Raw genomic sequence first — 13,083 nt, forward strand, 5'->3', positions numbered from 1 at the left:
TTTGGATATTACATATTAGGCCGTTTTTTCAAATGTAGCATATTCCGATTGAGATGTGGGACACGCTGGCATTACTCAGGTTTTAGGAGCATTCCTTAGACATGTATACATTTTAAATATGCATCTCAATTTAGGGTTTTTACACCAATTTTGCATGTTTACTGTCAGCTCTGTGTGTTGTCATGGATACATTGTACACAAACCAACCTGTAAAAAGTTTGCAGGGCTGTAAAGTAAAAATGCATGTTACAAAACAAAACAAAACCCACATTTTAAGTTAAAAAGGAAAAACACACCAACTTCTTAACATTATAAAAGACTCGGATGGACAAAACTGCAACGCTGACCTTTCTACGAAGGTGGTTGACGGAATGAAAGAGGGAGGCTGTGTTCACACGGTCTACACGTCCGCCACCTGTGGTTAACTTTGACAAAATCCTATTACGACATAAAGAAGCAAAAGGGAATAAGTGACTTCAGCTGCTGTGATAAACAACATGTTAGGGCATGTTAATTGGAGTATTCACAGCTGCATATAAATGGGAATATTAGTGGAATATTAATTTTTATTAGCTGTGTAGGAACATTATCTTTTTTCTGGCATAAGGGCAAAAAATGGAATATTTGTGCATGTAAACAGAGTGATAGTTTGATATGGGTGGAGTGCACCAGTTGGACAGTTGGTAGCTTGTTTGGTCACAGTCAAATCTGATTGTTTTTTTTTTAATTCACGGCCATGACATCATCGTTTGCCACTCACTCTTTTACAAGCCAACTGGAACAGAGCAGCACTGCCATTCCTGTTAAACCACCTCAACTAACAGACGAGTAAAACATAATGACCCCTACCATGGATCCTTTGATTTTAGCTGGTTTTACAAGCAGGTCAATAAAGATTTTGATTCGCATTTTGGTGAAACATAAATCTATACTACACTAGAGACAACACTGAAAGAAGTAACTTAAGTTCACTATAATGATCCTCTGCCGACTCTATGCTGCACCAGGGCCAGTGCCACCAAAACACAGAGTGGTCCAAGCTTCGATACATACAATCAACTCTCTCCTTAAAACTGGAAAAATACTCTCACCGCCTCCCCCCAAATATCTACATTTAAAACCCTGAAAAAATGGCACTGATAACTCTCCTGTCCTCAAATTTCATCATGTTGGTGGTGTAACATTGCCAGGCCTCATGTGGAGGTAAAGCACAACAACCAGCTTCACTTCACAGAAACAACACTGACTTCAAATGGTGGCCTTTTTCAATCTGAAGTGGTCAATCTCATTGGTTTTAATGGCAGCAGAATTGGGGTAATTTCATTTTTCTATCAACTCAAAGAGCAAAGATATTTGTTTAAAGGGTAACTATTTTCCCATATTTTTGTGTCTATTGGGATAGACAACTTCAGACTTTGGTCCGGTATTGCGTGAGAGAGCTGCAGCTGGCAGCAGCAGAAAGGCTGGAATGTAATCACTCAGGACATGTGTGAACTGTCAATTTACGTCTCCTAAAAATGCTTGTTTTTGCCACTGAAAGACTCATGGGGGTTTTTAAATATGACAACATCATAAAAAGGATCCTGACATTGATAGAACGTTTTTGTTAAAGAGTAAGATCCCTTTTGTTTAACTCGAAAAAGCCCTAAAATTGCTATTGCAAAACCCACCAGACTCCATTTAAATAAACAGTACATTTGTCATCATAAAACACACTTAATTCAAAGTTCACGGAAACAAAATAAAACTAACAAAAGCTGTCTTTGTTTGTCTTTCCACTTACTCAACATTCATCAACTCTGGTTTGGTTGAAATAAACCCTTAAAATAAATAAAATAAACCCAGTTGGATCTGAAAATATGCTGAAACTATACACGCTAAAATTACTGGTTATTTAAATAGTGAATTTGGGGCTGTTTCTGTTTAAACAAAAAGCATTTTGCTCTTTCAAAAAAACATCTATGTCCATAATGATATTAGACACTTAAAAATGATATGATGACCTTGACAGTGGCAAAAAAAACTTTTAGTAAATGTACGTTGGCGGTACACAAATGCCCGGAGTGGTTACATCGCAGCCTGTTTCAGCAGTGCCGGTTGCAGCGCTCACACCCAACAGCAGACCAGTTTCAAAACTTGTCCTCATTAGTCACTGAGAAACAAAAACATGGGAAAATGAGGTCCAGGTTTTAAAAAAAGATATGGTTTTCACTTTTTTAAAAATCATTCTTGGCTTTTTACGGAAAACACACTCAATTAGTTGAAAAATAGAATTAACCACAAACCAGCCGTAGCGCACACAGCAGCTGCTAACGACAGCCATTATCATTACTGCATCTCCACCAATCTACTGCTTACCTGCTCCACTAACACCGGGTCCAATAATCACCACCAACGTCAAAGTGACACCCATTAAAACTCCCCACACGTGCTGTCATGTGTGCTTACTTTAAACCCAAGTCCTAAACCACCAACGAAACAAGCAACAGGAAGGATGCAAGGCACTAGTAAGTACCTCCAGTGTTCACTGGAGGCTCTAGGGGGATCAGGGGAAGCAAAAGAAAGCAAAAAATAAAAGACAGACATTTTTTTCAAGTACATTAAAATGGACACCATTGGTTTATACATTCACATTCATCTAACAAAACCAGGGGAGAAAGGGAAGAGGAGGGCTATTTAAAGTGTCTGATATATAAGTACTGTATTAAGAAAAAAAAATAGCTAGCATTACTTTATTATCTAAATATCAACTATCCTGCCGTTCACTCCGGTTTGTCTTTATAATCAGGCTTGGAGGTCAATTTCGACTTTCAATTCAATCAGTTTAAAAAAAGGAACTGCTGTTGATCAGCTGTCTGTAAGGCATTTATTTTGGATTGTGTCCTCAGTATCTGGATGCGAGGATCATTATTTAAAAAGACGTGATCTTAATTTTCACATTTTGATGAGAATCCACTTGCTGAGATCAGTGAATTGAAAGTGAAAGGCCCCCAAACCGCTCTCTGTATGCTTCTGTTTTTTTCATTCATGACGTTTCACCCTAAAACTCATGTTGTCCAACAACATTTGCTAATAATAAACAACAATAATCACAGTGTTTCCACATCGTACACCGATGTGCGCGTATAACAGGTCCATCGACAGAACACGTTTTTGTTTTTGTTTCTTTTTAAATAGAATAATAATCATTAACAACAATAATTAATGTACATTGCAATTATTTCAACGCAAACGTTGAAACCCAACCTACTGATGACACTAAGAACTGAGGCATTAGTCTGTGTGTTAAACGGCTGCTACGCCTCCAACAATGTGTGTGTATTTACATGACTGTGTGTTTGTAGATGTGTGTGTTTGTATGAATGTCTCATGCATTGTGTGTGTGTGTGTTTGTGTGTGTCAGATTGCTGGCTGGGGGCAGCGAGCAAAACAAACCCAACAAAAACAAAATAAACAACAAAATGGAATCATCATGGCTGACATTCTAAAAAATAAACACAAACTGTACAGGGACTCTGATATTATTCTGATAACAAGGCCACTTTTTTCACACTGAGTTCTCTCATGTTTGGGCTTTTTTTTTCTCTGAAAGGTTCCTGCTGTTATTGCTTCAAATGGCAACAGAGAGGCGGAGAGAGGGATGGAGGAAGAGGTGGAGTCGTGACGGTGAAGAGGCGTCTGGTGTGCAGAGGCATCTGTCCTGTCCTTCCAGTGCTTTATTGATGCCGCACGCAGCCAGTATGCTCCTAAAGTAAGCAGTGGAACGGGAAACAGATGAGGTGTTTGACTGTTATCTAACACAAACACTCACTCGCTCTCCCTCTTCATCCACTTTCTTTCCTCCATCTCTCTCCATCTGTTTGAATGGTTTGTCAGAACAAGGGAGGAACAAGACACAGAAGGTAACGGAGGAGCAGCTGTCACGAGTTTTCTCAAGCTGACGAGTCAAAACCCCAATAAGTGCTACTGCTGTACTCTAAACCAGGCTAGGGGTCAGCTCAGCTCCAGACGCTCAAAATTCTCAATGTGCGTTTAATTTGTTCTTTTTTTTTTGTGCTTTGAATGGTCGAGGAAAATATTCGAAATTCTGAATACTGAAGCAAAACAACTTCCTGAATTCAAATTTCTGCTCTCATCTGATGTCAAAGCCTTTAACTGTGTGCATCCTTGCTTTCAAGCATACATTTAAAGGTCCAGTGTGCAGGATTTAGGGGGATATATTGGCAGAAATTGAGTTCATTATAATAAGTATGCTTTCTTTAGTGTATAATCACCTGAAAGTAAGAATTGTTGTGGTTTTATGAGTTAGGAATGAGCCGTTTATGTGTATATAGGGAGTGGCTCCTCGTCCACAGAGTCCGCCATGTTTCTACAGTAGCCCAGAACGGACACACCAAACACTGACTCCAAACAGGGCCATTCATGTTTTTGTGTTGGCCGCCGTGGTTAACAGCCTGTCCACCAGGAGCCAAATAACATTGGAAAAACACTGATTTATAAGGTGAAACTGCTTTATTCAGTGTTTTTACCAGTTTAAATTACTCTGCCTGCTTGTTTTGGAGAGGAAAAGACCGCTGCGTGTAATTCAGCTGCCAGTGAAAACCTCCTGAATGTTATAATAATCTTAAGTTATCAGAGAAAAAAAGGTGAGCTCATACTAGCAGGTGCTCGGCTTTGACATGCTGAATAGCATCTGCAAATCACTGATTTGTAAAGCCAAACTGCTGTATTCAGTGTTCACCTGTTTAAATCACCGGTGTTTTGGAGAGGAAGAGACCTCTGCAGATTATTCGGTGCTTGCTGAAAAAAATCTCCTGAACAATGAACCGGGAAGGAATTCAGACTAGGAGTTAATGCTTGGCGCATGGGAGAAGTTTGAGCTGTTTGCAGCTGCAATCCTCATCGCCAGATGCCACCAAATCCTACACACTGCTCCTTTCAGGGACGCAAACTGCTGGCGGAAAAACACGGCTGCTGCTTGATTTCAGAAAAGAAAGATGACCTTAATGTGATGACCAGCCATGTTCCCCTCTATATCCACCAGCTACCTCTTTATAGATGTATTAAATTTGGAAAAACTGCATTGGTGTATGTGTCTATCTTCTTTGAGAGCTTAAGATTTCCTAATACTCAGCCTGAGAGCTAAAATATTCTAAGCAATTACAGTGTTAGAAGCTTTTATGAGGTGCTGTGAGGACACAAATTTGTTGAAGCTGGCCACCACATTCATCCCCCTCAACCTGATGTTAAGTTTCTCCTCCGCTGTCTCACAAGGTTGATTGTGTGACCTGCCTTGTAAAGACTTGTTCACTCAATTTAAAGCATGAAATGGAGCGAGAGTGACCAAGCCATAAGTGCGCATACACAACACCTCACACACAAACAGCTACTAACACCAATCCCACACCCTGTCAAAACCTCTTTGGCCTTTTCACATTGCACTCAGGAGTCTTTTTCTGTATCCTCGAGCATTTGACCGGCTGTCACAGCCCACAGTCGAACACAACAGAGAGGGAGATTGTGTGACTGCCTTTGTATCTGTGACGGCTTCTCACACACATAGATGAGGCGAGGTGCATCACACAAACTGTGGAGATGTTGCCACATCGCATTCCTGATTTCTTCACTCCTCCTCCTTTCCTCTCTTTGCTCCTCTTGAACAGATTCTGTCATTTCAAACTCCTCACTCTCCAGTTCTTCTGTCCTCTCCAGCCGATCGAGCCCGTAACACTTTGTCCCAAACCAGATCAGGCCAGTCGGGCTGTGATTTCAATCAGCCCTCACCCCCAGCCCTACGTGGTCCGCAGGTTGGGTCCTCCTGGGTTGCTGACCGACTTCTGGAGAGAGTTGGTCAGATGGAAAGACTGGAGCGGCCCCTGCCCGGGAATCTGGCCCTGTCCACCGACCGTGGTGGGGTAGGGGCCCAGGGGCTGGGAGGTGCTGACCAGTAGAGGACCAGGCTGTGCTGGGGCCTGGTGTGGGGTTGACAGGCCGTGAGCCGGACCGGACCATTGTGCGCTGTAGGCAGCGGTGGGGGTGTAGGGGATGAACTGGGGAGGCTGGGACTGAGGCGGAGTGGAGGTGGCAGGGGGGTGGCACAGGGAACCCTTGCGGGCAGCCAGAGAGGTAGCGGTGGTGGAGTTTGTAGGGAGGTGGGCTGAACCTCCGATGCTGCTGGGACACAGCTGGCTGGGAGCAGAGTACTTCCTGCTCATACTGGCTGACTGGATAACCTGGACAGGTGGACATTTTACATGAGGAAAGAAAAACATGTCTCTCTGCTAACACTAAAAACCTTTACACATCACATCTTTTTTCATGCCATTAAGGGCTCATTAATGCTCATGGTTACACATGGAGACAGAGATGGATGGAGCCCTCTTTCCGTGCTCTGTGTTCATTTTGTCGATATTAGTGCACATTTTTTGAGCGTTTATGTATATAGTTCAAGCGAGATATGACCGTAGAAAACGGCAGAGAAATTTCAATGATGGCCGAACAGAACTAATTGGTAATATATAATTATACAAAGTTATATAAAGCAATATAAAGGCAAGTATTTTGCATTTTAATAATGTTAATTCATCCCGCCCCCGCTGTGTAAAGGCCTTCAGAGTTGTTCAGCACATACTTATTTTTTAAATTTATCTAAAAATCTCCATTTCATTTGGTAGATACTTGATTATCCTTTTTGAAGTAACTATGTGACTGATCAAGGTATGAATTAGGATTTTTTTAATTTAAAAACAAATATCTTTTGCAGAGGTGTAACGTGCTAGAATCTACTTATAAGACGTTTATAATTTTAGTTTATTTTGGAACATGTATTAAATGAACACAGATTAAATGAGACATATAAACCTGTGATTTTAAATCCAGCATAAAAGCACTGTATGGTTTTTGGGGTCTCTGCATATAATGAATCTGCCATGTATGGTCCGCTGTGTCCACCGTACTTAATGAGAAGTTGGTGGTGACAAGAGAGGTCAGGCCACAAAAGCTAATTTTTGCTCTTGGCCCCCCTGAATGCGTCCATGATGTCATATGGTGCATTTTTAAACTAACCTCATAGCTATGTCCTTGTACTGGGGCCTGCTGCAGCTGTTTGGCACTCCTCTTCCCCTGGAAAAAAACAGTCAGTTTAATCAACTGTACAGCACTTTTAACAAATTCTTCACATTTCTTTAAAGCAGCTGGAACAAGTTTATCAACTCCTGGATGTGCCCAAAGCTTAAAAGGAAGAACAAGCACTTGCTGTCTTTGACTTTAAACTTCAGATTTGTTTACCCCTAATTATTAAATCATCCAATTCAATTGAAATTTTGTACAAAAAGTCTCCAGACTTAAATATATTCTTTCCCTGCTAAACCGATGTTTTGGTCACTGTAAACACACATAAAGTGCCAGATGGAAACAGGACCTGATAGAGGATTAGCGAAACACATTACAGCCAAATGCCCGTAGGTTTTGGCTGAGGTTTGTTTACTCAACCAGCCACTTTGGCTTTTAACAAACTGCCATTTAGACTTCAGTTTCTTTCCTCTATCTGTCTTCTGGTCTTTTAAACTAAATAGAGAAAGTGTTGAGTCATTGCTGAAGGAACATTTTCTGTGTCAAAACAACTTGTGTTGCTGTAATAAATCATAAAACGGCAGTAAACCTGTGAGAGGTTCATGGCATCTCTGGCCCAATTGTCCACCAGTTTATGGAGGTCATCGGTGAAGGTTCCTTTCCTCTGGTGGGGGGCGGACATGTTGGGGGGCAGACACTGAGAACCCCCCTGGCTCTGACCCAAACCGCCTGAACCACTCACGGCATTGGTGCTGTTAGTCCCTGTGGAGAGAGACGGAGAGAAAGGAGAGGAAGAGCAAAGGATGTGAGACACTGTTCAAACGAGACGATGATCACTGATGTTATCTGAATGAAGGAGAATGCACTTCCTGTCTTGACCATGAAAATGGGCCGTTACATGGTGACATAGCCTAGTCGGGACAGAGTTTTGGGGTAGGTCAGCATGTCGGTATTATGTTGTTTAGTTGTAATGATGGAAATAATGATGGCAGACAGGAACTTGAGGAAAAACTGATACTAGAGCAATATTTTAAAATGATTTTGACAAAAATTTAGTCAGTTTCAGAATGTATCTTTATTCATTACTTCAATATTTTTAACCTGGACCCTATTGTCTAATAACTAGAGACAACAATTTGTTAAAAAATAGTCTAGTATTGAGCCAGAGTGCTGCAGCCAGCAGATGCAATGTGTTCAGTCGGGGCATGTTTGCACTGCCTATTTACGTCCACTAAAAGTGCTTATTTTTATCAGTGACAGGCTCACATTGTTATCAGAAGTGTTGGACAACATTATGGAAAGTTTCACTCGAGAGATAGACCTTTTTGCTTATGAGTAACATCCTTTTTATTTAACCAGAAACAGCCCTGAAACTGCTATCACCAAACTAACCAGACTCCATTTAAATAATCACTAATCGTATTATCATGAAATATACTTAATTCAGACCAAAACTCACCAAAACCATCTTGGTTTTTCTCTCCTTCGTTCAAACACTCAGCAACTCTGGTCTGGTTGAAATAAATCCTTAATTCAGCCAGTCAGATGTGAGAATATGCCGGCTCTGTACACGCTAAAATTGCTATTTATTTAAATAGAGTGTGGTGGGTTTGGCGTTAGCGATTTTGGTATTGTTTCCGGTTAAACATAAAGATCTTACTCTTTAACAAAAAGGTTTAATGTAGACAGACACTTAAAAAGCTGAGCATCAGTGGCAGAAATAAGCACTTTTAGGGGATGAACATCGATGGTGCATTATTGCCATGGGTGTTTGCATTGCAGCCTGTCTTGCACCTGCAACTCTCACTTAATACTAGACCAGCTTTAAAAACTGTTGCTTTCTTCAGTGCCTTAGACACAAATCATGGGAGAGTGAGAAGTTAGTCTTTAAATACTTCATTCTCCCATTGCCTCTGGTTAGTGATACATTAGGCGCCCTGTGAAGCTGTCATGCCCAGCAGCAATTAATTTATTCGAAGCAATGCTGGGCACAAGCCTGCTTGTTGTTCACAGCTGCCGTGTACCACTGATCTTGTGTTTTAGTCTATTTTTTGACCATTAGATGGCACTCAAGCTCTGTAACAGCTGGCAGTTTGCTTTGTTTGCCAACCCTGAGCATCAAACTCATCACTTTACAGCGAGAAAAAACAAAAAACAAAAAACAAAAACCTTGTAGAACGTAGCCTGAGTGCAGGTTCAGACTAATTCAACTATTATTTGATACCAGCACTATAATTATAGCATGTTTGAAGACTGCACATCTTCATTTCTTCTCTACCAAGTCAAGGAGAAAACTAAATCAGTAAATGCTGAGAGATGAGAGGAAGACAATCATAAAACACCTCAGCTCTCTGCTACACACTCTGCTGGTTTCAGATATTTTAACACAATCGAAATCAAAGGTTCAACTTCAAGCAAATCTGGTTTCCTATGACTGCAGACAGAGCCCTGATAATATGCATGTGGATTTTTCACAAATATACAGTTTTAACATATTCAGGCCAGTGAAAGAGAACACCGGGAATAATATGGTCTTCTATTATCTTACTGTCATGAATACTGCATCATAACCTTTTCTTAAAAAAAAAATCCTCACAAATGTTTTTTTGTACTTGTGTTCATGTACCTTAGATCCAGAAAATAGTTATATTATTACACAGATCTGTTTATCAGATATTATACAAGAAAAGACATAATAGGCAGAGCCAGTAAAATAAATAAATAAATAAATAATCATACAGTTGTTCTGATAAACTCGAGCGTCATGCTAAATAAAATGGAGGAAAATAAAAATGAGGAGACGCTGAGTCATGACTGACTGCAGCAGCATGGTATTCTGGGCAATGTAGTCCTGACCACAAGCCATGACGAGGGAGGAGAGGAAAGGGAGGGTGCAGAGTGGCGCACAGCTGTTCAGGTGTGTTAGTGTGTGTTTGAATGTGTGTGTGTGTGTGCGCTTGTAGGTGCATGCACTGTCAATGTGAAACTGGTCAATTCAGTCATTTCAGTCTCCAAGCTGGGTGTCCTTTGATCCTTCATATTCAAAATGTAAAAATTCAAAAATATGCAATGTTTCGGTGAGTCACAGTAGCCGAAATAACTGAATCGAACTGATCTCAGATCTGGCAGAGGATCAGAGTTGAAATCAGCAGGAGGAAGCGTGGGAGAGCAAGTGCAAGGGTGGAGGAGTGGTTGGATGGAGGGAAGAAAGACCAAAAAGAGAGATAGTTACTACAGAGCTGGTTGCAGGGGCAGACTTTTTTCACCATCTTCCCTGTGCGGCCGGAAGACAACGATTGGAGGATTGGGAGAGAGTCAGAGTTAAACCCACGCCCACAACACCCGACAACCAAACACAATGCATCCGAGTACGATTATTGGAACTTAAAGCAGTCAATAAACAACACTTAGGGGTTGAGTTGCCCAAAAACATCTTTACACTGAGATCAGTACCTGTCACACAGTGCGCTCTGATTAAAGTCCTAAAAGTGGATGTTGATGTGCGGTTTTTAAATGTATAAATTAAAGGCATAAGGCGTGTCTGGCTTGTACTCTGCATTGTGAGAAAGGCTGACCACCAATGTCAAGTCACAAGGCTGCCTATAAGTCATTATAATGAGAAACTTTTTCCAAATACTGAGTCAGTAATGAAAAACTAAACCAAATAATGAAAAACTTTCTAGAAATAGCAAGTAATGTTCTCAAAATCAAATTAGTATCCCAAAATGAGAAACTTTCTGAAAATGATTTCTATCAAAATAATGCGTTAGCATCTAAAAAAAATAATACATTTTCACAAAAATAATCATCTCATAATCTCACAAAAAGAGTCCATATTGAAAAATCATGAGCAATTATGAATGCTTTTTCAAAATAATAAGTTAATATAATCTCAAATTAAGTCTAATAAGGAGTTTATATATAAAAAATGAGAAATATCTAATATATAACTTCTCTCAAAATAATGAGATATCTACAAATATTGACAAATGAACTGAGTCACTATTTTCCGAAAGTTTCTCATTATTTTCACAACTCATTATTTTGAGACATTAACACATTTCTTTCCAAAATAAAGTCATTTATTATCAGATACTAACTCATATTTTTGAGAAGGCTTCTCATTATTTATGAGTGACTATTGTGAGGTAAGTCACTATTTATCAAAGTTCATCATTATTTCAAGATGCTTACTCTTTCTTTTGAAAAGTTTCTTGTCATTTGGACATACTAAGTAATTATTTTGTAACTATCTCTTGTCAGCTTTTTTTCCACCACACTCATAGAAATGGGCTTCCACATTATATACTTGAACAACTGTTTAAAAGATGCTTTTCTTTTGACAAGAAGGTAATTTTCTGAGGAAGTGCAGACACCAACTACAAGCACACTTTGTTGACAGTTACTGAGGTAGCAACAGACCACTTAATACTGGAATATAAATATTTTGTAAGCAAAGCTCTTGAGGATGATACTTGTGTTTAACAGTAAACTAAACTGAGTCTTTGCTCGCTGACTCTAAGTCCCGTCTGTACTGCAGCTTGAAGATGCTTCTGGGTAACCAACCCCTGGCTCTGATGCGATTCTGAGTCCTCTCTACAGCTCATAGGGCCGTACCAGAACTGGGTCCATGTTAGGATTCATTTATATCAAAGTACCCTGTTTCTAGACCTCTGAATCACTGCACACACCCCTGATTTGGCCGATTGAAATAGAAGTGAAAATGGCAATGGAGTCTCATTTTTAAGGTAATTTACATGAATGAATTAATAAATTTAAAACCAGTGTTACATTAGTTTTCTTGCTGAGCTATATGTTTACAAACAAAGAAATTCTGATCATTAAGACCCAGATCTGTCTCTCTCCCCTCCTGGCTGTGCAGTGACAAGGGTACAGGTGAGGGACACAGGGGGTGAGGAAAGGGAGTGAGGGAACAGGGTAAGGAAGGGAGAGAAAGGATTTGAGCTGCAGAGGGTTCAGAAGCATTCATCTTCATCAAGAACAAAACATTTACCCAACACTACACATTATGGTTATAATATGACTCGAGGAAAACAATTTCTTAATCGTGACAGAAAAATACAAATAAATAAAGACTGATGCACAGCATTTTGGAAGAACTGTGCTTAAACAAATGCAATTAATCAAGTTTAATCAAAAAGAGATTATAAATCTTCTATAAAAAAAAAAATGTATGGCAGAAATCTCAAGTCATCAGGGCTCAACTTGTCATTCCCTGTTAGTCTGCTTGTTTTCACAGAGGTGAAGGTTAGAAATTGAGGCAGTCAGGATTTGAAATGACTGAAACACAAACAAACTGTATGATATATCTTTAGATTAGTAGGACTAGAAATGAAATGCTGAATGGTTTAAATGCTGGTTATTACGAGCTTAAAGCTTATTTGGCAGTTATCAAGTTGCCATGTAGCATTAGCTAAATGGTTAAAATGTAAACGTATCACATAATGAAGCTACTGGCAAAATCCATGTGCATTTTAGCTGCTGCTTCCCTTTCCCAGGGACCTGACTTGCAATTCATGCAACCATTTGTGGTAATATTGAACTTATTTTTGACCGACTGCCCTATGAAGACTTGAGTTTGCGTGGTTACACTGTAAACAGATTCACCAGCTTCTCTGCTGTTGTATTTGCAACAAAGTCATTACACAAAGACTGTCTGGTAGGGGTGGGGGGAAAAAAAATCAATATGCCATAGTATCACAATATTTTTGTGTAGCGCTACATGGATGCCAAGTATCAATTTTCTAAATACATAATTGATTAAATATACAAATACAAATTGATCTTTTGGTTGCCAACTAGAATAATAAATAGTGATAAATCACAATATATTGCAATATATGTTATTTCAGTACTCAGCATATTGCAACACATTAAAATTGCAATAATATTGGGACTGAAATTGTAAGGATTTTTACCTTTAAACCTACGATTCCTCCAACCCATGCAACCACAAAGGTAGTGTGTTTTTAACCTCTAATACGACCCACA

The 13,083-nt window shown here is 39.7% G+C and overlaps 1 protein-coding gene across 1 annotated transcript in view; it reads right to left on the minus strand.

Moving 5' to 3' along the window:
- Nucleotides 1-2,596: 2,596 nt before the first annotated feature.
- wnk1b (WNK lysine deficient protein kinase 1b) overlaps nucleotides 2,597-13,083 on the minus strand; it is a 112,882-nt gene continuing 102,395 nt past the window's right edge. Inside the window, 3 exon segments of the mRNA XM_042511329.1 lie at nucleotides 2,597-6,233; nucleotides 7,066-7,122; nucleotides 7,661-7,833. Coding sequence (XP_042367263.1) covers nucleotides 5,793-6,233; nucleotides 7,066-7,122; nucleotides 7,661-7,833 — 671 coding nt within the window. The 3' untranslated portion in view covers nucleotides 2,597-5,792.

This window comes from Plectropomus leopardus, chromosome 22, assembly GCF_008729295.1.
Source record: "Plectropomus leopardus isolate mb chromosome 22, YSFRI_Pleo_2.0, whole genome shotgun sequence".
NCBI lineage: Eukaryota > Metazoa > Chordata > Actinopteri > Perciformes > Serranidae > Plectropomus > Plectropomus leopardus.